The sequence below is a fragment of the Notamacropus eugenii genome, chromosome 3 (genome assembly GCF_028372415.1).
Source record: "Notamacropus eugenii isolate mMacEug1 chromosome 3, mMacEug1.pri_v2, whole genome shotgun sequence".
In the NCBI taxonomy this organism is placed as follows: Eukaryota; Metazoa; Chordata; class Mammalia; order Diprotodontia; family Macropodidae; genus Notamacropus; species Notamacropus eugenii.
In genome coordinates this window covers 35,731,669-35,753,561 of record NC_092874.1, presented here as the reverse complement: position 1 = coordinate 35,753,561, position 21,893 = coordinate 35,731,669, and the positions used below count along the sequence as shown (strand labels likewise).

Below are 21,893 nucleotides of genomic sequence, written 5' to 3'. Positions count from 1 at the left end.
CTTCCTTCACACCAGCACTCATTCCTCTGCTTGGGAGCTCTAACAGTGTTGATCAGAGGTGGGCTTTGATTTTAAATTCTGATTTAAAAACAAAGGTACAAGCCAATCAACCCAACAATTTTTAAAAATCCACATATACCAAAAATAAATAGGTTCCCATTAAGAAAGACACTCTCCAAGCTACAAGTATCAAGGGAAAACTCTGTCACACTCAGGGAAAAGCACACAAGAAGGAAAGGACACATTGATTCTTCTTTTTTCTCCCAAGGAAGATGACAGTGTATTGTTATATCTTGCTAAGAAGCCTGTTTAGTCTGGCAGCAAGAAAAGAAACACTCATTTCCTCTGCTGAGTTTCAAGCTTTATTTACTTACTGCTGTATTGGATTGGCCAAGGTAAACTAACCTGAATCTGTTCTGCTGGAACATGGATAATGTGGGAAGGTCTGTCACCATGGTGATGAACAGCGTTGCTTTCTTGTTCATAAATGGCATCTCGTTCGGGCTGAGGAAGACTGAGGAACCTTCTGATCATGGAGAGATTCTCCCACAGGGTCCTATTTTCAGGAGATGGGTCTTCTTTCCAGCGTAACAGTTCACATAGCCACCCCTGAAAGGTAAATGCATCACATGGTCAGCTTACAACCAGTCAGTGGCTGGTTGACAAAAACGTCTCCCTTTTGTATTTAAGAAAAATCAATACCCAAATGAACTTTTTTCATCTTTTAAAACACTCTTCTGCATTCTGATCTACTAGTAATTGGAAGACCATTGAGAACCTTATAATTCGCATCCAAAATCTACCTATGCATCAGTAGTTTGTCATAACTGCCTGTACTGGCAGCCTTAGTTTTCTGTTTTAGGGATTAGAAATTCATTGTCAACGTCCTGGAGAATGAAAGCATCCAGAATATGTGAATAGAAGTCCACGAGACTTCAGCATACATCTGTAATTGCATAGTTCCCTTTCCTGTTGTATGTGTTGATTTGTTTCCAGTTGAGGAGATTTAACATAGGTAGTGATTTCCTCTATATGGAATTATTTTTCTCCTATAAAAGTGTTCCTCACTATTGTTTCATTTTTTCCCCCATTTTAAACAAGAAGTACTTTAGTACTTGGGTTTTTACTAAAGAGCTGCCAATATAAATCAAAAGGATGGGGACTTTCTGGGGTCCCTCAACAAGATACCTAAAAGGTAGGTCTTATTCCTTAGCGTCAATGTACAAAGGTGGTTGGAAGGCCAAAGGGTTCACTGTTTTCTTAAAGACCAGAAGGGAGAAAAAAAAAAGATGAAAGATAGAATGTGCCCTCAGCAGAATCTCTGGTGAGGTTTTAATTAGATCCAGCCATAAAAGCCTGAGCTACAGGTGCTCTGAAAACTCAAAGGGTTAAGGGATTGCTTCTAGCACACCTATCTAGTACCATTCAAACCTTCCTGACTCCATAGGGATTAGTCTCTAGTTATCTGACTGGCAAACTAGGTAAGAGGGCTCTATGGGAAAGAGGTGCCATGGGAATTCTCCAATACAGACAGACTCAGATGTTACAGCTAGGAGGCACCAACTCATTTTATAGAAAAGGACACTAAAGGCATGGATATTAGTCAAGAACAGGAAAGAGCAGAAAGCTGGTTTTGCCTCTGATGCTTTTAGATTAGCCAGGATCAGAGCTGGGGAAGTTAAGGATGGTGGTAGACTTCATTTCTTCACCTCCCTTTTTCTTCTTTTCAAAATGTACCTGTAGAGAAGTAATCCCCCTTCCAAACCGACACTAGTAGATGCATAAGAAATGATTTTTTATATGCTTATTAGTTAGGGGAAAGAGTATGTTTGGCAGAAAGGTTTCCATCTTCATGTTTTTAACCCTGAAGTATTGGTAATTTCACTTCCTAGGGAATAAGTTCCGCTCAAAATTCATAGGCATACGGTGAAAATTCAATGGGAATAATTGGAGGAATTAGTTGTCGCTTGGACAGTTTAGCTGCACAAAGTGGCTAACGCACTAAACACTGTTATCAGATAGATCAATAGATCTATTGCTAGTTTAATAGTGTCTTTTGGGGAGCTGCTGTTTTACTTCTCTTTCCTTTGGATAGACCAGAGCTCAAGCTTGATGATCCAAATATGATTCTGATTCTACCCCATGCATTTAATTCAAAGCCTGTTGTATAAGAAAATCTAACCATAAGAAGAAAGATCAGATGAATAAAACAGGCATGTTTTGTAACTGGAATGAAGAATTTTCTAGTTAGCTATGGCAATCTCATTGCAAAGTTTCGAAAGAACTTCTCTAAACTATACTTTTCAATGAATATAGGAAACTAGGAGACCAATCATTATCTTCATCAAAATGTTTACAGACCATCCACACCCACTTATGGCTATGGTGATTATTTCCCTAGCAAGTTAACAACCCTTTGGAGCTGTAGTCTGTCTTTCTTTATCAGGGAGTAAATAATCATTGCACTACAAAACCTTCCAGAATTGTTGTAAGGAAAATGCTTTGTACAACTTCAAGCATGATACAAATTTGAGGAGTTATTCTTTAAGCCCTACTGGTAAACTATTCTATTGGAATTAAGGCAAAGATGGTAACAGGAAATCTTGAACTGTAAATCTAAGAGAACTGCCCAAGTGAATACTGCTTTTTAGGTAACACCAGGTGGGATCTGGATCCTTCCTCTCCTGTGGGTACACATTCTGGATGGGGTTGATCATCATTTTTCACCCAATTGGGGCTGGAATCATAGACCCTTTCCTCGACTGTGCCTCTCAACAATGACATCTTCAGATTGCTGATACTATCCTGTCTACTGTAGATGGTCATATGAGCATCCATCATTCAGAAGTCACTGAAACTGTAGAACAAAATGGCACACTTATGAGGAAATTTAGCCCAACAGTCTTTAGTCTACAAAAAGAGGAACAATAAGTATCCCAGAAATTTCCTTTTAGGACAATGGGTTCTATCCCAAATATGCAACTTAAAATGGGCAAGAGATCACTTGAGATCATATAGATGTTAAAATGCTGCTATGAGCACGGAGAAACATCAAAGAACCTGAAAATCCTTTTGAAACTTTCCTTAAAGTTATATAGAGATCGGTTAGCACTTGGATATATGTGAAAACATGTGGATCACAGATGTTCTTTGGAAAAGAAAATCATTAGTTCTCTTAGAATGGCTAATAATGATAGCTAATTCCTAAACAATCATGTTCATGCTGGTTTAACAAATATTTCAGAAAAAGAGCCTTGACTCATTCAACAAATATTTTGCTTATATTGTCACTTCTATGCTTCTATGCTTATGAGATGGATCCTTATTTTTATTAATTGCCCATGACTAACATAACATTTCCAGTAGCTTGCTATTAACCTCTGCCCTGAAATAATACTTCTAATTCCTTATCTAAAAATAATTTGATGAATTATAAGTTGAAGCATGTCTCTGTTAGCCTTTCAAAGCAATAGGATGATTTTAAGAGACTGAAATCAGATGCTTCTTAGAAAATATTTAAAGCTGCAGCTGGGAACTGTTAGTTCTTCAAGAATATTCTAACACAAAAAAATGGCGATTTTCTTAAAGTGCATTTGCTTAAAACCATAATGAAAAACAGACATTTTGATATACCAGTTCTGTGGCAATGTGGAAGTAATTGGCTCATTTCCAGTTTGTGATGGTGAAAATCAGGTTTGGGGTATTTTAATACTGTCATATAACCAACTCGTAGTATTCTGATAGACTGTTTTAACTGGATATTAACTGAGATTAGTGATGAGAGAGTATTAGTAGAGGGTACTGAAGTTAAGAAACTTATGTCTCTTGTAAAACCAAGTCTTTAACACCATTGCCAGCTCATTACTGGACCATCTAAAGAATATACCATAGTAAACAAGCTGAAATATTACTGTGCAGTATCTGATAAACACGATTGTGTTCTGCCAGCTAGTATTTTGACATTTTTGTCTTTATTTTAGGGGAAGGAATAGGCATGCTGGGAGGGACAACAAGTAGAAATATACCATGGATTTTTCATTTCAAAATGTAAATATGACTGTGTTTCCGGAGAGGTTTATGGTTCTTAAAACATGACATGACCAAAAAGTAGGGATGAGAAACCACGAGCTAAAATAGATCACAACTGTTCTACACAATCTGTAGAAAGGAAAAAGCAAAACAGGGAAGTAACAGGCTTAAAATAATTAGGCCAATCCATTCTCAGGAAACTAAAATGGTACAAGGAACAACCTAAACTTTAAACATAGTAAATTTGCCAAGCAACATTACACTGAATATAAAGAGGGCAAAATATAAACAGTAGCCACATGTAAATAAATTAGTAAAACTTTCAGGATGTTACTACTTTTCAAACTGACAAAGTTTAATTTGACACCTTCTGTTCCAAACCCTTTGTTTCCATTCAAAATCACGCCTTTTGCTGCTATCAATCACAATGCTTCCCTTATTACTTAAAAAAAAGGGAAAAAACCCCACAAACCCAACAACTGGCACAAGCCCTAGTTAAGCTGAAAATGCCATGCAGATGAATTCTGAGATAATATGTTCAAACCTGTTATATACAACACAAATCCTGTAAAGTTATGTATTGTAAACCTACATTTATTGAGAACTAAAAGTCTTAAATCCATCTGCCACAAAGGAAATACTGTTATGCACTTTATAGTAACCAAGTACCATCTGCAAATGTCTTGCTACAGTAAGCAAGAAAACGGTGAAAAAGATGCTAAACCCAAGATGTATAAAAAATAAATAAGGAGCTTCTGACTGTTTTTGGTTAGGGATTTATTAAAGAAACATAAGAGGTTTAAAAAAAAATGAGAATACAGAATGAGAGCCAGACTATCACAGGGGAAAAAAAAAAAGAGGAGGGGAACACAAACTCAAAGATAATAACAATAGCGATTTATGACAGTCCAGGAGGCACATGACTGTATGCTCATTTTAAAGCAGAAATTAGCGGTTCTCATCTCAATATTCTAATGATGTGCTTTACTGACAGGATCGTGTTGTACCACATTTAAATAAAAATCCTGGCACCTTCATCTCTCAGCTGCTAATTTCCTACCAAACAAAATCTCTGATTTCCACTCCACTCTCTTTTTAGAACAGTTAATTCAAGTCAATTCACTTTCCAACATTATAATGGATAAGGGGTGCACACTGATTTTAATTGACTGAGCAAAGTAACCTTCTTTCAGGAATGAATTTATTGTACCTCTCGAGTCTTGCCAGAGCGATCCTTTCATATCATGAACTGGTCTATAGCAGTTGGTTAGGAGCAAAACTAGTTTTGGAAAATACTCTAGTTTTCTGTGGGAAAAGTTCCTTTGCCTATTATACACACACACACACATACAAATACACACATACACGCACACACATGCACACATACACATATGCATTTCAAACCTTGTGAAGTTAAAAAAAATGACAATAATTTACACTGTAACTAGGAAGGCATAAATACATTTAAAAGAAAAAAATAGAATTGTAGTTTGAATTCTAAAAGGCAAAACATTTTATAGACTATATGCTAAGATATGATCCCCCCCTTTTATGTATTATTTTCAGGCATATTTTGCTCCAATCTCTGGGGCATATGGTATAATAATATATGGTATTAAAAGAAATCAATCTAAATAGGGAGGTATTTGATACAAACATTTTAGTGAAAAGCATGAGTTACATTTTAGCATCTAGTATGAACAAGGATTAAGTACATAATCCATTAAATAGTACTTCTAACTAAAAAAAATTCAGTATTGTAGACTAAACTACACTAGACATTTTGAATGAGTACATTTTCAACAGCAACTAACTTTAAAGCTAGCAATTTATCATTCAGTAAATAATTTTCGACTTTTAAAAGAATCTGTAAGTGTTACTTATGCTAATGAAGACAGTTTTGAATCTGCCCACAAATATGCTAATAGAGGGCAATTTTTTTTTTTTTTAATTTACAAAGCTGAAGACACTCAAGGGTGATTTTCTATCAATGTTCTATAAATGCATAAAAAGCCGCTCTAATTGTAAGAGTCCCCAAACTCTTCCCCTTTAACATTGGGTTTAAGGATAGGACAGAGATACACATGGACTAACGATATGACAAACTCTTGCTTTCAAATTCACAAAACAGTTACATTTTCAGAATTTGCTTTTCATTCTAGTGGTGCTGGGCATCACCAATGAGCCTTTTCTCTAATGTAATACATTCGTATGAAGGATTGACAGACTCAAAGTAAGTCTCCTATCTCACTGGGGGCCCCAATAATGACACACAGTCTCTCTCTCTCTCTCTATACACACACACACACACACACACACACACACGCACGCACACACAAACACACAAACACACACACACACCTATATTATCAGGAGGAATTACTTAACTAAGATAAATTTAAGTTTCAAAAGAGTGACAAAAATGTCATCAACTTTTGTAGAAATTATAAGTATTTAGAATAATGAAGGTTTTTAAAGTAATGTATACATTATAGTTCACATTTATAAAAAATGGAAATTCATCATTATTTAAAGGCTCCCCTTTTTATACTGGGATAAAATGCATTATTGTGTTTTTAGCATGTATGCTTCAAACCAAACTTTGGGATTCTTCATTATGATGAACGGTTGCTTTTGCCATAAAGGAAAAAAAAGAGTCATAACACATAACAGTGAGAAACGTAACGGTGGCAAAGGAATACTGAAAGCATTTTAAATTATTTACTAGGTTAAAAGGGTGAAATGGGACTTTAAATACATCAAATTTCATCATCTGGGCCATTTTTTGGTGGCAAAGTGGTATTGATCTCTCCAAATGCTTAAAATTAACTATTTCCAGAAGGTCATTATTTGATTAAAGGCACTGAAGTTGAGGGCAAGAAATGATGCACTCTGTCTTCTTTCCCATTCAAATCATCACATAATTTAATCAGAACGATCCCATCATGTCCTGTAATAAAAATGCTCATCTTAAGATACTTTTTGGGTTTTGTCTCACATGTTAACCTTTAAATGCTATACAGTTCCTTTAGAAGAAAAATGTTTGCTAAAGATTATTTTATAAATCAATGAGTGAGGTTTCTATCATTAACATGACAAGTTTTTCTCCTCTACAAATTACATGAAAATACTATTGCACTCTTAGTTCAAGAAGATCTTTACCTATAGAGAAAAATACAAATTATGCAAATCGCTAGACTAAGAAATGCAACTGCTCTAAGGCACAGCTCAGGAGTCTTTAAAACTAAGTCTTCATCTTCAGTAACCGATCCTATTAAAAATACACGTGAAATAAATTGTTTGGCGCCCAGTCTGAAGTATTATGATAATCACAAAGTCTTTTCCACTCTGAAATCACCACATAGACAATTCCTTAATTTCAATATCCTAAAAAGGATAATTAGCAAGTTTTCTCAGTTACACAGATTGGGGCATACAACATGGCAACAGTGTGCTCGAAAGCATATTTCAGAATATTTGGTCAGAATATGATCCCATGGAGGTTGTGGGTATGGTTTCTCAGTAGTAGACAGGGATAGGAGCTGGACCTGTGATTTCATAGACATAGCAAACTCCCTGGGGAGAAAATTCCTTCTACTGCCACAGATTCGCCCCTTCCAAGTGACTTATAGTCTTAAAGAGCTGCCTCAGGCACTGAGCAAATGCAATAGTTTGCCCACAATCACCCAGATTACTTCAGAACTGGATATAAACTCTTCTTTTCCTGGATCTGAGGCAAGCTCTCTCTCTCTGTCCATTAAGCCATGGCTGTTTTTATAGGTATTGTATACATTTCATAAAGAACAATATACGGAGAAAAAAATCATGTCACTCTAACAATATTTTGGATTTTGGTCAATTTTTGGTGGGATATTTTGTGGCATTCCTACTGGAAGACTTATTTTTTCTACCAAAAAAAAAAAAAAAAGCAGAGATTGCTATACTTTTTTCTATCCTGCAAGTATAACCAAAAAGTTTCATGGTCTCCTAATGAAAGAACACATTAAAATAGCTCTCCATAAGCTCCTCCCCTTGAGTGCATCTGCCAAAATCTTGCCCAGCTTGGGAGGGGAGTGGGAAGGGATACAGAGAGGAGAATACTACTCTTTATTTAGGGAAAGTTCTGGGATACGCCCTTTCTCCAATCCATCCTCCCCTCAGCTGCCAAAGAGATTTTCCTAAAACTTTAGTCTAGTCAGGTCATTCCCCTGTTCAGTGGATTCTAGTGACTTGTATTACCTCTACAATCAAATAAAAACTCCTCTGGCTTCACAACATGGCTCCAACATTCCCTTTGACCATCAGTATAAACGATACCGCTTCACATATCTTTTGGTCCAGCCACATTGGCTTTCTTTCTGTTGCACAAAGTTCTGACCCCTTCCTCATCTTTGTCCCTTTGCACATACTGTCCCACAGGCCCTCCTCACCCCCCAACACTTTCAATCCCTAGTCTCCTTCAAAGCTCAGCTCAAGGGTGGTATCGTACAACCCCTTGCCCCCAGTGCCTTTCCCAAACCAGAGAACAGGACTTTGGATTTATTTTGTAAATCCTTACAGATGTACAAGTCATCTTCCCCAATAACATGAAAGCTCTTTGAGAAAAGGGCCTCTTTTCATTTTCTTTGTATGCCAGCAATAATATGTCCTTCACAAAGGGGTCTGCTGATTAGTTGGGATGATTATTTTGTAAATGAAAATAATTTATTTAAAAGTTTCCAAAATGGAAAGAAATGGAATTTTCATGACCCTGTGAAGTGCCCTCAATATTTTACAAATTGTGCTTATTCTTATGTTGAGTTGAAAATAAAGTAAAAGTCATTTTTACAACTCCAAAGTCCCTCTCCTTAAGGTGCTGCTCATTGATTTACATACTCTCTTCTCAATGACTACATTTAGGATAAGACATGAGTTCTTAAAAAAATAATAACCAGGGAATGTGTGTTGCAGTGATTCATGTTTTTCCTCTGTGGGTATTTGTGTTATATTGTGCGTAGGTGGTGATTTTTCTTTTCCTAAAAATTCTATGATTATATTTCCTCAGCAAGGTATTTCTTGAAATCTGATCAAATGTGGTTGAAATTGTTCTCATTTAGAAAAGTTGTCAGGATATAAGGATATGTTACAAGGGAGGCATATATGTATTTATATGTATATACTGATAAAGAAATATAATTTTGAGTATATACATATCTACATATAAAGTTATATGATGATATGTATTTTTCAAAAAAATTTTTTTTGATTTTTTTTGTTTTTACAATGTAGTCATTTCTTGATGCCACTGAACCCTCCTTGTAACAAAAAAATCAGTTAAATAAATTCAAGCAATTCAGGGACTTCATCTGATAGTATACGATATAATATTATGTACTTTTCCACCACCTGTCTACTGAGACAGAGCAAATGTAGTTGATCATGTTTGCAGGATTGACATTAGTCTGTACATTTGATCAGATTTTGTGGGGTTTTTTTCCTAATTGTTGTTTATAGTATTGTAGTCCTTGTGAACATTATTGCCCTGGTTCTTCTTAGTACACTACACCTATTCATACAAATCTTCCTATGTTTCTCTGAATTCCTCCTAGTCAATGTTACAGCTGTAGATAACAGGAAACTGCTCAAAATGTGTAAAATTGATGAGAACAAATGAGGATAAAAAAGACCTACTTCCTACTGTGCTTAAAACTAAAAAGACCCATGCCAGTGGTTAATTAAAAAATCTATGCCACAAAATCTAGAGAACAGGGGAAACTATGAGAGAGTTCAGGGAGAAAGAACCATAAAATAGAGAAAATAACCACAGGAGTTCTTTATCCCTTTTTTTTTCTTTTTTTGTGGCAATATGACAAAGCCTCTGGATCCCTTCTCAGAAGACTGCTTTTAAGTTGGGCTTTTATTTCCTCATCTGTAAAGTGAAGGGTTTGTATTTTGTAGGATCTAAGATTCAAAATATCTGCCTTTCTCCAAAATAAGCACATAACGAAATCTGCTGAATTGGAATGAAGGAACTGCATTCAGGGCAAGATTAAGACCAGAGTTCGATGTCATATAGGAGAGGAACCAGCTACCAAAAAAGCCAAACATCACTGATTTTAATGCAAAGAAATAATACTTTCTCAACCCTGTGGCTGAACTCAGTCTCTTTTCATGATGAAGTACAGTAAGTAGATAAAAATTAGACATTTAAGTATATCTATTTTTACTCCTTCATCTAACCAAGATTATATGTAAAGCACCATGCCAGAACTGTGGGGATGACAAAGAAACCACAGCATCTTTTCCTTCAAAGAATTTACAATTTCTAATATGGAAGACAGAACATGGGAATAAATAATTATGATTACAAAGTGAGCTAGGGACTTGTGATTTTATTGGGTATAAGGAACTCCTAGGTGTGGAAACTCCCTCCGTCAATGTAAGCTGGTACTTTCTCTGCAACTTATAGTCTTGGACAGTTGCCTAGAGTAATGAGAGGTTTTATCACAGTGCCTGGCACATTAATAAATGTTTATTGACTGAATGACTTGCCAAAAATTTGTTTTGAAACTGGCTCCCTAGTCTGCCTCTCTCAGTATAAGTAAGGAAGAGAGAATAGAAAAGAGAGGTACAGATAAATCAGAAGTTCAGAGGAGGGAGATATATTTTTGGCCACTGTGGCAATGCCTTTTATATAATTTGAGAAGGTGAATATATATTTTGTTTTAAAAAACAGAATCCATACAATGTCAATAACATATAGCATATATCCCACAAAAGTTCTAGTCCTAGACTAAAATATTGAATTATTCAGTTCAATCCCTACGTAGCCAACTTTTCATTTTCCATTGTAAATCTTACATTTGTTTCTATTAGTATAATATGCCCAGCAAGGAATTAATTCAAAATGGATATTGGATCTTAAAAAAAAAATTCCCATGATACTTACAGGGGAGGGGAACCTTTGGCCTCAAGGCCACATTTAGTGACCTAGAGGACCACACTTGAGGACTTGGAGGGCCACAGGTTCCCCACCACTGTTTAGCACAAGACCCTTGAAACCAAAAGCAAATACTTGGCTCTTCAACCCAGGAAAAGGAAACCACAGAGTCGAATGGCACTTTTAATCAAAGTGGAAGGTATGAGAAAAAGGACAGAATATATAATCCACACACCTTTCCAGTCCCTGATTTGTGTCTTTGCAAAGCGGTTTTGTTATCCTTTCTTACAAATTCTGAATAACTGAAAAAAATAACTGAATAACTTAAATAACTGAATAACTGAAAATAGAATAACTGAAAAAAAATCTTTAAATGCAGCTGCAAAAACATTCTACAGCCAAACGTTCTATTTTGTATAATTTCTGCTACTACTCTGCCCCATGTGCACAGATAACTGAGAGCTAATAATAATAGCTAACAGTTATATAGTGCTAACTATGTGCCAAGCAATGTGCTAAGGGCTTTACAGATATTAGCCCATTTGATCCTCATCATGACCCTGCAAGGTAGGTGCTATTATGATCCCCATTTTACAGATGAGGAAACTGAGGCAAGCACAGTTAATTAAGTGGCTTGCCCAGGATTGCACAGCTAGTAAGTTTGTGAGGATGAACTTGGATCTTCCTGACTCCAAGCCTGGTCCTTTGTTCCCTGTGTCATCTAGCTGAGTTGCACAATATCAGTAAGGTAGAGAAATATCTCACTTGTCTGGCAGTCAGATCTTCCGTCTTCCAGATATTCAGAATGTAGCTGGGAACCCCAAAATAAGGTCTTAGAGACAGGGAAACTGTTAGATCTCCACAGGAGCTTACAAATGAGCTGCCCCAGGTTCTCAATTAGACAATTACTTCAGAACAACAGCAACAAGGATAAGCCTGGAGGCAGGTGATGTGGGCAGGGTGTGTGTGTGTGTGTGTGTGTGTGTGTGTGTGTGTGTGTGTGTGTGTGTGTGTGTGTGTGTGTGTGTGTGTGTGTGTGTGTGTGTGAATATATCATACATGCATTCTAAGTATGCTGCACACAGTTTAAACTTCTAAGATTACCTGGAAACAATGTTAGGGACAAAACCGATGGTCCTACTCTAAAAGGCAGTAATGCTACCCCAGTCCTACTAACGCTTCAGTGGTCACTGGCCCCCAAAACAACCTATGCCAGTTTCTTGTTGGGGGTATATATATTTTAAATAAAAAGATTTCCAATAAAAAAGGAAATGGTTTGGCCCATCAAAGAACAAAGCTCCAAGTATCTGGAAAAACATCACCAAACCTAAACATTGTAATTATATCCTAAGAATTACATGCTATATTTCTCTGGAAGTTACTTGGTCACTTATCTACTTTGTTATGTGACTGTCATATGCAGGTATGTATCTCTGTAAATTAAAATGGTCAAACTCCCTAATAAAAAAGTCTGAGAGCCATTAAGGAAAATTTACCTAGACTATAACACATGTGCCCCATTTAAAGAGAATTCCACATATAAAAATGGGAGATCATATAACAGATAAATTAAGAAGCGAAGGTTTACATTGCAAAAGGATTATTTGCTTTACAAAACAATTTCTCCCAAGTTTGTTTTAGCTTAAGCATATTGGAAAGAACACTAGATTCTTATTCGAAGGGCCTGGTTTCAGATCCTGCACATCCTAACTACTACTTGTGTGCCCTTAGATCAATCACTTCCCACTAATGGGTTTCAATGTTCTCATCTCTGAAAGGTGGGGAGTTAGGTGACCTCTAAAATGCTTTCCAGCTTCAAGTCTAATGAACAAATAAGTAGATAACTATTTTATATTTTAAAACAAATTGATTTTTAAGGGAAAAATGAATACATCTAACTTTTAAATATTTTACGTAGTACACTAAATAAGCCTAATATACCCCTAATATATTTTGACTAAAAAAAGGAAATAAATGTCTTTTTTTCCCCTTTACAGCTATGATTTTAATAAAGACACTAAGAAACTGGAGCAAAGACAACCAGTTCTACCACTACATGAGGAATGATCAAAGGAGTGAAAATGCTTTGTCTGAGAAAGAATCCTGCAAGAGAAACTGAAAGAAGAGTTCTCCAGGATCAGATAAAGCTAGAACCACCAGATGCAAGTTACAGAGACAGGATCTCAGCTTATCTTAAGGGAAAACTTTTGAACCAACTTAGAACTCTTCACGAAAGGAAAAGGAAGTTTTGTGGGAAAGGTTTCTGTCATAAGAAGTAAACATTTCCCTTGCTGAGGTAATGTAATTTGGTGGAATGAAGTCAGTTCTTGGGTTAACATAATGGCTCTGTCCCCTATTAGGTTTGTGATGTGTCATTATTATCAGGAATACTGAAATTGATTACATCAAAAAAACTTGTTGATTTCAGGTAGATGGCAATAAGCCTAATAACACAGAGGCAGCATTTTTGAGTGGAAAGGACACTAAATTTGGAGTCAGAGTATCTGGGGCTCAAACCCACGTTCTTGAAATAATCTGGGTGACTCTGAACAAGTGACTTTTTCTCTGGAACTCAGTTTCTTCTGTAAAATGATTATTTTGGAGGCCCTTTCCAATTCTAAATTCATGATTCTATGATAGTAAATCTTTCATTTTAATCTTACCAATTTTATGACTTGATTTTTACACTAACCTCTCCCTTTGCTCTGTAATTGAACTGAGGAAAAAGGAAATTTAATTTGTCATTCATTGTTTTGATGATATGTTCTTTGACTCATTATTGATGATGACATCATTTGGTCATTTTTAAGGTTTCTACCATTTGTTCACATATCCCATATTGATTGTAATTTTTACTATGTTTTAGGTCACAAAGAGGATATATTTAATATTTTTCCTTTCATTTTTGACTTGTTTATGTCTTGCCATGTGATCTATTTACATAAATGTATCATATGATGAGAAACAATTGATATGTTCTTTATGTTTCCTTTTCAGTAATCATTTATTTCAATAATTAGTCATTTCAAAATTCAAGAGAAATACCATATTTAGCTTCTCTAACACTTTATTTGGATCTTTAATTTCTTATTTATATTTCCTTTGGATTTGTACATCAGAAAGAACATGTGAAAATCTCGTACAATTTGTCTTTTTTATGATTCAGTTGGCTTTTTCTTTAAGTACTTCAATAATGTATTATTTGATATACACATATTTTATATTGATATTATTTCTTTTTCCATAGAACCTCTAAACTTCACATACTTAACTTTTTTGTTTGTTCCGAGTATAACTAGTTTTATGCTTTCTTCATCTGAGATTATTCTTGCTATTCTTGTTGCTTTTTTTAGATTAAAATGAAGCCTTCTATGTCATCTCATTTTAATTTTATACGAATCTTTGTTTTCAGAGTTTGTGGTTTACAGAAAATTATCAGATTTATTTTTCTATTCTATTCTGAAACATTCCTCCATTTCATGAGTAAGTTTGTGAATGAGTTATCCCACTCCCAGGTAAAATATGAAGTTTCACTTTTTCCTCTTTCAAATCCCATTACAACATTTCTTTTGGATATATTGAAAAAAAGTCAGCACTAGGTATCCTTCCTCTTGCTTTTACCCACCAGTCTCTAATGAACTCTTTTGTTCTGTTTTGTTTGTCTTCCACAAATATATGCATTTTTTTTAATCAGCTGCTTTTTTTTCCTCTAGTAAAAACAATTCCCTCCTCACTTTGTCCACTACATTGGACATCTTACCATCTTTTCCTTGTCTTATTGTAGTCCACTTCCCTGTTCATTATACTGTACTTCTTCTTCTCTCTCTCTCTCTCTCTCTCTTTCTCTCTCTCTCACACACACACACACACACACACAAACACACATTTGCATTCCCTTGTCCCAACCCAGATCAGACTGTAATATACGAATGTGTTTCTTCTTTCCCTATTTTGATCTGTATATTTAAATAATTTTATGCATAATCCCTCAATTTAAGAAAATAGCAAACTCTATTTTCCTCTGTGCCTCCTTCCTCTGGTGTGTTTCTTTTTGAAAAAGAAAACCCAAATGGGACCCTGAAGAGACACAATTTTTATTTCTCACCTTCAAAATACAAGTACTTTCAATCCATAAGAATATCATCAAGCCCCTTTAAGAAATTTGAATATTTTAATGATTTCATTATACTTGACACCTCAAGTTTTCTAAAAAAAATGCTTAGAAGTAAAATTTGGTTAAAAATTATGCTCAACTTTACATGAAAAGTTATCTTCATTGGAAGATGTTTTCTTTTGTTTTCCTAAATATCATAATTCTTTTCTGCCCTTTCTTTACTGTTCTTAGTAAAGTAATCCTCAGAAATTCTAGCTGGAGTTCTCTAGTATCTCAGTCATCAATTCCTGGACATCTGAAAACACATTCCTGGATAAATGAAACCTGGAATTCCTCTCTTCTGGCATCCTATAGATTCTATCAAGCTGGATTTGTCCTCTGGTTCAAATTCTTTCTGGGAAATTTTCTTCAATGATTTCTTTAAATGTGGCTTCAAGCCTTTTCTTCATCATGTTTTTCCTAGAGTCCTATGAATCTTAAGATTCTCTCTCCACTCTGTCCTTTAAATTAATTCCTTTTGATTTTGGAGATTCACACAAATTCATCTTATTTTATTGTTTCTTAACTTTGTTCTAATAATTTTTGTCAAACTATGAATTTTTGGAGTTTTGAATCCTTTATTTTATCATAATTTTGTCCACTGTTTTGTTAAAATGTTCTAGTTTCTGTTTTGAGCTATTAATTTTTCTTTCAAGTTTCTCATTAAAAATGTATAATTTTATTCATCATTTCTCCTTTTAATTTATATATTAGGCTTTCAAACCACTCTAGGGTATCTTGTACTCATTCTATTCTGTTTTCTTTGATTCTATTTGTAGTTATTGAAGAATTTTTTTCCTTCTGAAAATTTCTCCTGGCATTTTAAACTCAACAATATTTCTTCACAGAAATAATATTTTTCTCTGTTTTATCATGTCTTTAATCTTTGTTTATCTATAAGAATTTGTAGGATTATTTTCCTTTTAAATTATTTCTCTTTTAAATGTTTTTAAACACTTTGTTTGGTGCATTTATTGCTATTTTTCTGGTGATGAGACAGACAAGAGCTTAGACATAACCCTTCACACAGCCATCTTATTGCCTCAAGGAAAACTATTTTATAAGCATACAATTTGAACTATGAAAGTCTAGAAAACGTAAAGATGCCCGAGGGAAGCCTCCAAACACCTTTACCCAATTACACTAATAACATCTAAATCTGTTGACCTTTAAAAATAGAACACTGATCTTTTAATAAAGCTTTTGGTTTGGCTAGGGAGAGAGGTTGGGGCAGGGCAGACAAAGGATAATCTAGGAAAAAGTAGGTTAAGTTTTTCTTTAGTGTTCTACCCTTTTCTCTCTCTCTTCTCTTCTTTTTTATATTCTTCCCCAAATCATTTCCCTATTATCTTATCAAACTCTTCTCAAGTCATTCACAATAAAACTGCACTAAGGAGTCTTTACATCTTCTCAGATTTGAAAGTGTTAATGTAAAGAGCTTATATAATTTGGTGACTTTTCAGATCTCAATCAGCTGGTGGGAGAAGTGGAGTTGGGAGGGAAAGAACTTTCTCAGCACTTCTAAGATCCCACCATGAAGACAATCAATATGCCATAACAGACATTTCTAAGTGAAATAGTTGGTGAAAACACAGTGCTTGAATTAATGCTATAAAGACTGTTACTGTGCTCAATGGTACAAGATTAAATAGATATTCTGAGGTAATGAGCACTTAAAATACCTATGCTTTCAAATTTCAGGAAAAAATATTAGAACAAATAAATACATTTTTAGGTCTGTTTCAGTATTTCTTAGAAATATTTTAATAACATGATTCAGTTATGTGCATAACATTGTGTCCAATGAATGTGCAAAAAAGTAAAACATGTAAATTGCTTCCATTTTTTTCCCTGTAGTTTTATCTGTTATTTGTTTCATTTCCCACTGTGAGAATTAGGCATATATGAATTAGGTACTTATAGATTCTTGAAACAAACTCTCTTTACATTTTCCTTTATTTCAGAAAAGAACTATGATCTTTTAATGGTGAAATAAAGTTTATCACTAGGTGTATGGTACCATACAACTGAAAACAGGCAAGTTCTAACAGCTTTTCCTCCAAGCTTTCTTTGGTTCAGATTTTGCCTTATACCCTACATCGAAAGCTTCTACCTGCTGATCTGGCAACAGTTACCCTTATATAATTCAATGATATGCCATTTTAAAGTGTAGATACTTTCTCCCCCAATCCAGTTTGTAAGCCCTCTACAAATGACCTGCCAGATCTTGCAGTTTCTCCCTCTAGGACCTTTCTCCCATTTGCTTCTTTCTTGTTACCCACACAGTTACCCTCTTCTCATATAATCCCTCATCAGCTCTTGCCCGAACCACTGCAGAGGTTTTCCAATTGGTATTGCTGCCTTCAATCTCCCCTCCCTTCAATTAATCCTCTACTTGGTGATTTTCCTTCAGGCCAGACCTGACTGTGCCACTCCTCTTCACTTAACTCCAGTGGTTCTTTTTTATTCTTTACTATGTTCTCTAATTTGGTTCTATAACTCTATCCTATAGTTCTATAATTCGATTTAGCTTTTCAAACACTTCTCAGCTTAGCTCCAACCATTTTCCCCAACTCATTGTACATTATTTGCCTTCTTGTACTCTGTAATCCAGCACACATGGCACTTCCTCACCTTTCTTGGTATCCTTGTGTGGGCCACCCCATATACTTGGAATGTTCTTCCTTCTCCTTTCTGCCCCATATAACATCTGACTTTCTCCAAGAATCAGCTTTTATACAAAGACTTTCCTGAACCCCCTACCTCAACTGCATGTTTTTTCCCTCCCTAATCACTGTGTATTTTTTTAACATATTCTGTAAATACACATGTATACACCATTTTCTCTGATAAAATATAAGTTCATTAAGAGTAGAAATTATTTTTGGTTTTGTTTTATTTTTGGTCTTTGTACCCTTAGCAATTAGTGTAGTACGTGGCAGGAGCTTAATAAATGCTTGTTAAATGATTGTCTTCCAGATTTGTTGTGGCCAAAAAATTTGTCACCCTGAAGTTAACCTGGTCATAAGTTTCTTTGAATTTGGCCTGGAAAAACAGACATTCCAATCCAATACTCCATGGGCAAGCTTTAAGAAACAGAGGCCCCCTTCATGCTATGATGAGACATGAAAGAAGTGAATATTACATATTCAACATAATCACAAACCCTTTAGTTAGTTACCAACAAGAAAGAGCATTATGAAACTCATGATTGCCCTCAGAAGCACACCAGCAAACAGAGACTTCATATTTCTCATGTATCCATATGTGCACTCTGAATTCCTTCTACTTCAACTGGCTGACAGAAGAGACCTTGGAAGGTGGATCATAAAACTCACTGCAATCTATAGCAACAACAACGGACATTTTGTATGATGATTTAGGGTGTGCAAAGTGTTTTACATCTGTTGACTCATTTGAGAAAAGAAATTGAATAGGTCCTGGCAGAGAAACCTACAACTTTTTTCCTGGGAAAGTAATGTTTCATCATTAGAAAGTAGGTAAGCAAGGGACTCGGACACTGTTGCAGGGAGGGGACGGTGGAGTTCCTTCCGCAATGTTTACAAGAATATTATATTAGATCATCGATCTTCAGCTGAATGATACTTTCAGTGGCTATCTTCTCTCTCCCTCCCTCTCCCTCACTCTCTGTCTCTCCCTCCCTCCCTCCCTCCCTCCCTCCCTCCCTCCCTCCCTCCCTCCCTCTCTCTCTCTCTCTCTCTCTCTCTCTCTCTCTCTCTCTCTCTCTCTCTCTCTCTCTCTCTCTCTCTCATTTTAGAGATAAAGAAATTGAGGTGGCCCATGAAAATTAAGTCTCACAGGTAGTGAGCCTCAGAAAGCAATTTTTAAGCCCAGTGATCTGCACTTCAGAAGCACTGTTTGCTCCACTCCAGGATCTGAATGGATGGCACAACGGGGTCAGGTTCCAGTGCGTAGAAAATGAAAAATATTTAAGTGCCAGCAAAATTGAGTCAATTCTATTGTCATTATCACTTTATAGACCTGTGTGGGAGTGAGGGAAATGTTTTCCCATACTGGATTACTTCTATGTAACACATGAGAGGGAGAATCAAGAAGACTGTGCAGGGTATTAATGGAGAAATGGGAACTAAAAAGCCAACATGTACAGCCAGTGACGATTATAAATGCATATTTTGTTATATTCACTTAGAAATTAAAATTCTTAATTTTTTATTAGGAAAAAATAGTTTAGAAAAATATTTTGTCCTCTGGTGTCTAATCCATGGGGTTCATTATCCTCTTTAATACAAATCAAGGATTAAATTGACTATTAAACAAGCAACAGACCTCTTCTCAAGCTTAAAACAAACACTTAAAAGTAATTTCAAGTTGGGGGAAAAAGAAGGAAATGATTTTCAGATAATTTAGCATAGTATGAACTGGATTTAAAAATATGTTTATATAATAATCGCTAATCTTCACATAGTGCTCTAAGGTTTGCAAAACACTTTTCACATATCTCATTTTATCCATACAACAGTTCTGGGAGGTAGGGGCTATTACTGTCCACATTTTATTATTATTTGTCACCCCCATTTTGCAGTTGAAGAAATTGAGGCAGATAGAGGTGAAGTGACTTGCCAAGGTCACCACAAAGCTAGTAAGTGGCTGAGGTAGGCTATGACCTCCCATATTCTTGACTCCAATACTCTATCTACCTTGCCACTTAGTTGCCTACGTACCTGTCTGTTTGTTCATGTCTATGAATGTGAATTTATATTTTATGCATACACATATTCAATGACTCCTGTTGAAGGTGGACCTTTTACCTAATCTATATTCCATTTAAATAGCAAAACATGCTAGTAATAAATCAAACAAAAGAAAGACAGCACTATTTAAAGTACCATTGTTTGTAATCAAGAAATATGAGTGAGATAAAACTTCTTAAGGAACCCATATTATTTCATGTATATCATCTAATGATAACAGTTTACACGAATTTACATTTTTCACAAATTCTCTAATGTAATACTATTATTTCTCCTTTGTAGATGAGGAAATAAAGCTCCTAGAAATTAATAGAATTGCCCAAGGTCACCCAATCATTGTAGGGATTTGAACCCAGGTTAGTGACTCCCAGATCAATGTTATATCAACTGCATATCCCCAGAAGAGATACTTAACTCCTATCTTTTCTGCCAAATCCAGTCTGTAGCTAGTTCCTTGCCTCTATAAGATTTCTTATGTCTACTTCTTTTCTATTTCTATAACCCTAGTCAAAAATCCAACTACTTGGATTCTAGATGTGCAAACACAGCTTTACTATCACTTTATTTCTGTTCCTTGACCTCTCCTCTACTCACAAAACACAAAGAATCCATTTAAAATATTCCTTCTTACAGCTGCTCAATTTTACAGAAGCTTAGTGTAGCTTCAAGTTGCCATACTTTTCAAACTTTTAAATTCCTAAAAGCATCCTTCAAATTTTGCCATACAGAGGATGTCTACTTTTGCTTCCTATATACCTGCTCTCATTTCCTGGCTATACCTATCTTCTCCTCTCTACTCTAATCAAGAAAAAAGCTTATTCTTTGTCACTAATGAGTCACACTTTTTTAGCCACTTTGACCAAATCTGTTTGCTAAATTAACAACTTTAATGCAAAACCATGTTCTTATCTTTTAAAACCTGCTCTTTTCCTACCAATTTTTCAGACAACCTGTTCCTGGACCCGATTATTCCCATGAAAACAGCACCTTCATTAGTAGAATAATAGGTTTTAGCACCAAGAGGGACACTGGAGATGATTTAGTCCTGGCCAACCCTTTAATCTTAGAGATTAGGAAATTCAGGCCCAGAGATACTAAACAACTGGCTCAGGTTTACACAGGTAGTAAGCACCAAAGCTAGGATACTTGCCCAGTCTCTCAACAACACAATTTAAAGCAAGGAGGGAAAGAGTGATCACCTAAATTTCAGCTCTCTTGTTTTCTAGATGAAATAGTTAAGGTCTAACAAGTTTAAATTCATGCACGAATGGTCATTTAGTTAGCTACTGGGAGAGCTGAGACTAGAATTCAGACCTTTTGGATCACAATCTATTTTTCTTTGCACCTCACAAGTCTGAAAAATATAGTTGGTCTTCTAACATTCTGTTACGGAAAGGGTGCCATTTGTGATTTTTGAATTATCTGTCCTTTCTTATTTCCTTTAAGCTGAATGCCTCAATGAGAAAAACCATATCACATTGATTAGTGCAGTGCCTGAATCTAGTGGAATTGGACCCAGTTACTAGAATGTAACATGTGCCAAAATGAATACATCTTTCCTCTTACAAGACAAGTGATGTTGACGTATCGCTTTAAAGTCTGCAAAACGCCTGACTAGCATTTTATCATTTGGGCCAACACTATCATTGCGGGGAGGTACCATAATTATTCCTACTCCTGTTCTGCAGATGAGAAAACTGAGGCTTAGAGAAATTGAACTGACTAGGGCACATTCATACAACCGATGAGTGTGAGAAGTGGGATCTGAATGTAATTCTTCTTATTTCAAATTAGAACACATCTATTCTACTAGATTCACCAAAAAGGGCAATTTGGGATGTAATTATTTACAATGGAATATAATTCTTTAATTAAAGATATCTAAGATTCCTTTAAATAATGAGCTCCCTTAGTGATTTAAAAATGTTATTCAATTTACATTAAACTTTTCCAGGATATATCCTAAGTTAGCTATACAGTTAACAGCAAAGATAGCAGAAATGAAGTCAAAATATTTTTTGGCTTTTGGAAATAAAAACAATATTCTCTCTGTTATATT

At 35.4% G+C, this 21,893-nt stretch overlaps 1 protein-coding gene across 7 annotated transcripts in view; it reads right to left on the bottom strand.

Moving 5' to 3' along the window:
- SATB1 (SATB homeobox 1) overlaps nucleotides 1-21,893 on the bottom strand; it is a 116,950-nt gene that overhangs the window by 3,685 nt on the left and 91,372 nt on the right. For all 7 annotated transcript variants that reach the window (XM_072651227.1, XM_072651228.1, XM_072651225.1 and 4 more), the window contains one exon: nucleotides 406-609. In XM_072651227.1, coding sequence (XP_072507328.1) covers nucleotides 406-609 — 204 coding nt within the window. The remainder of the gene's footprint in view (nucleotides 1-405; nucleotides 610-21,893) is intronic.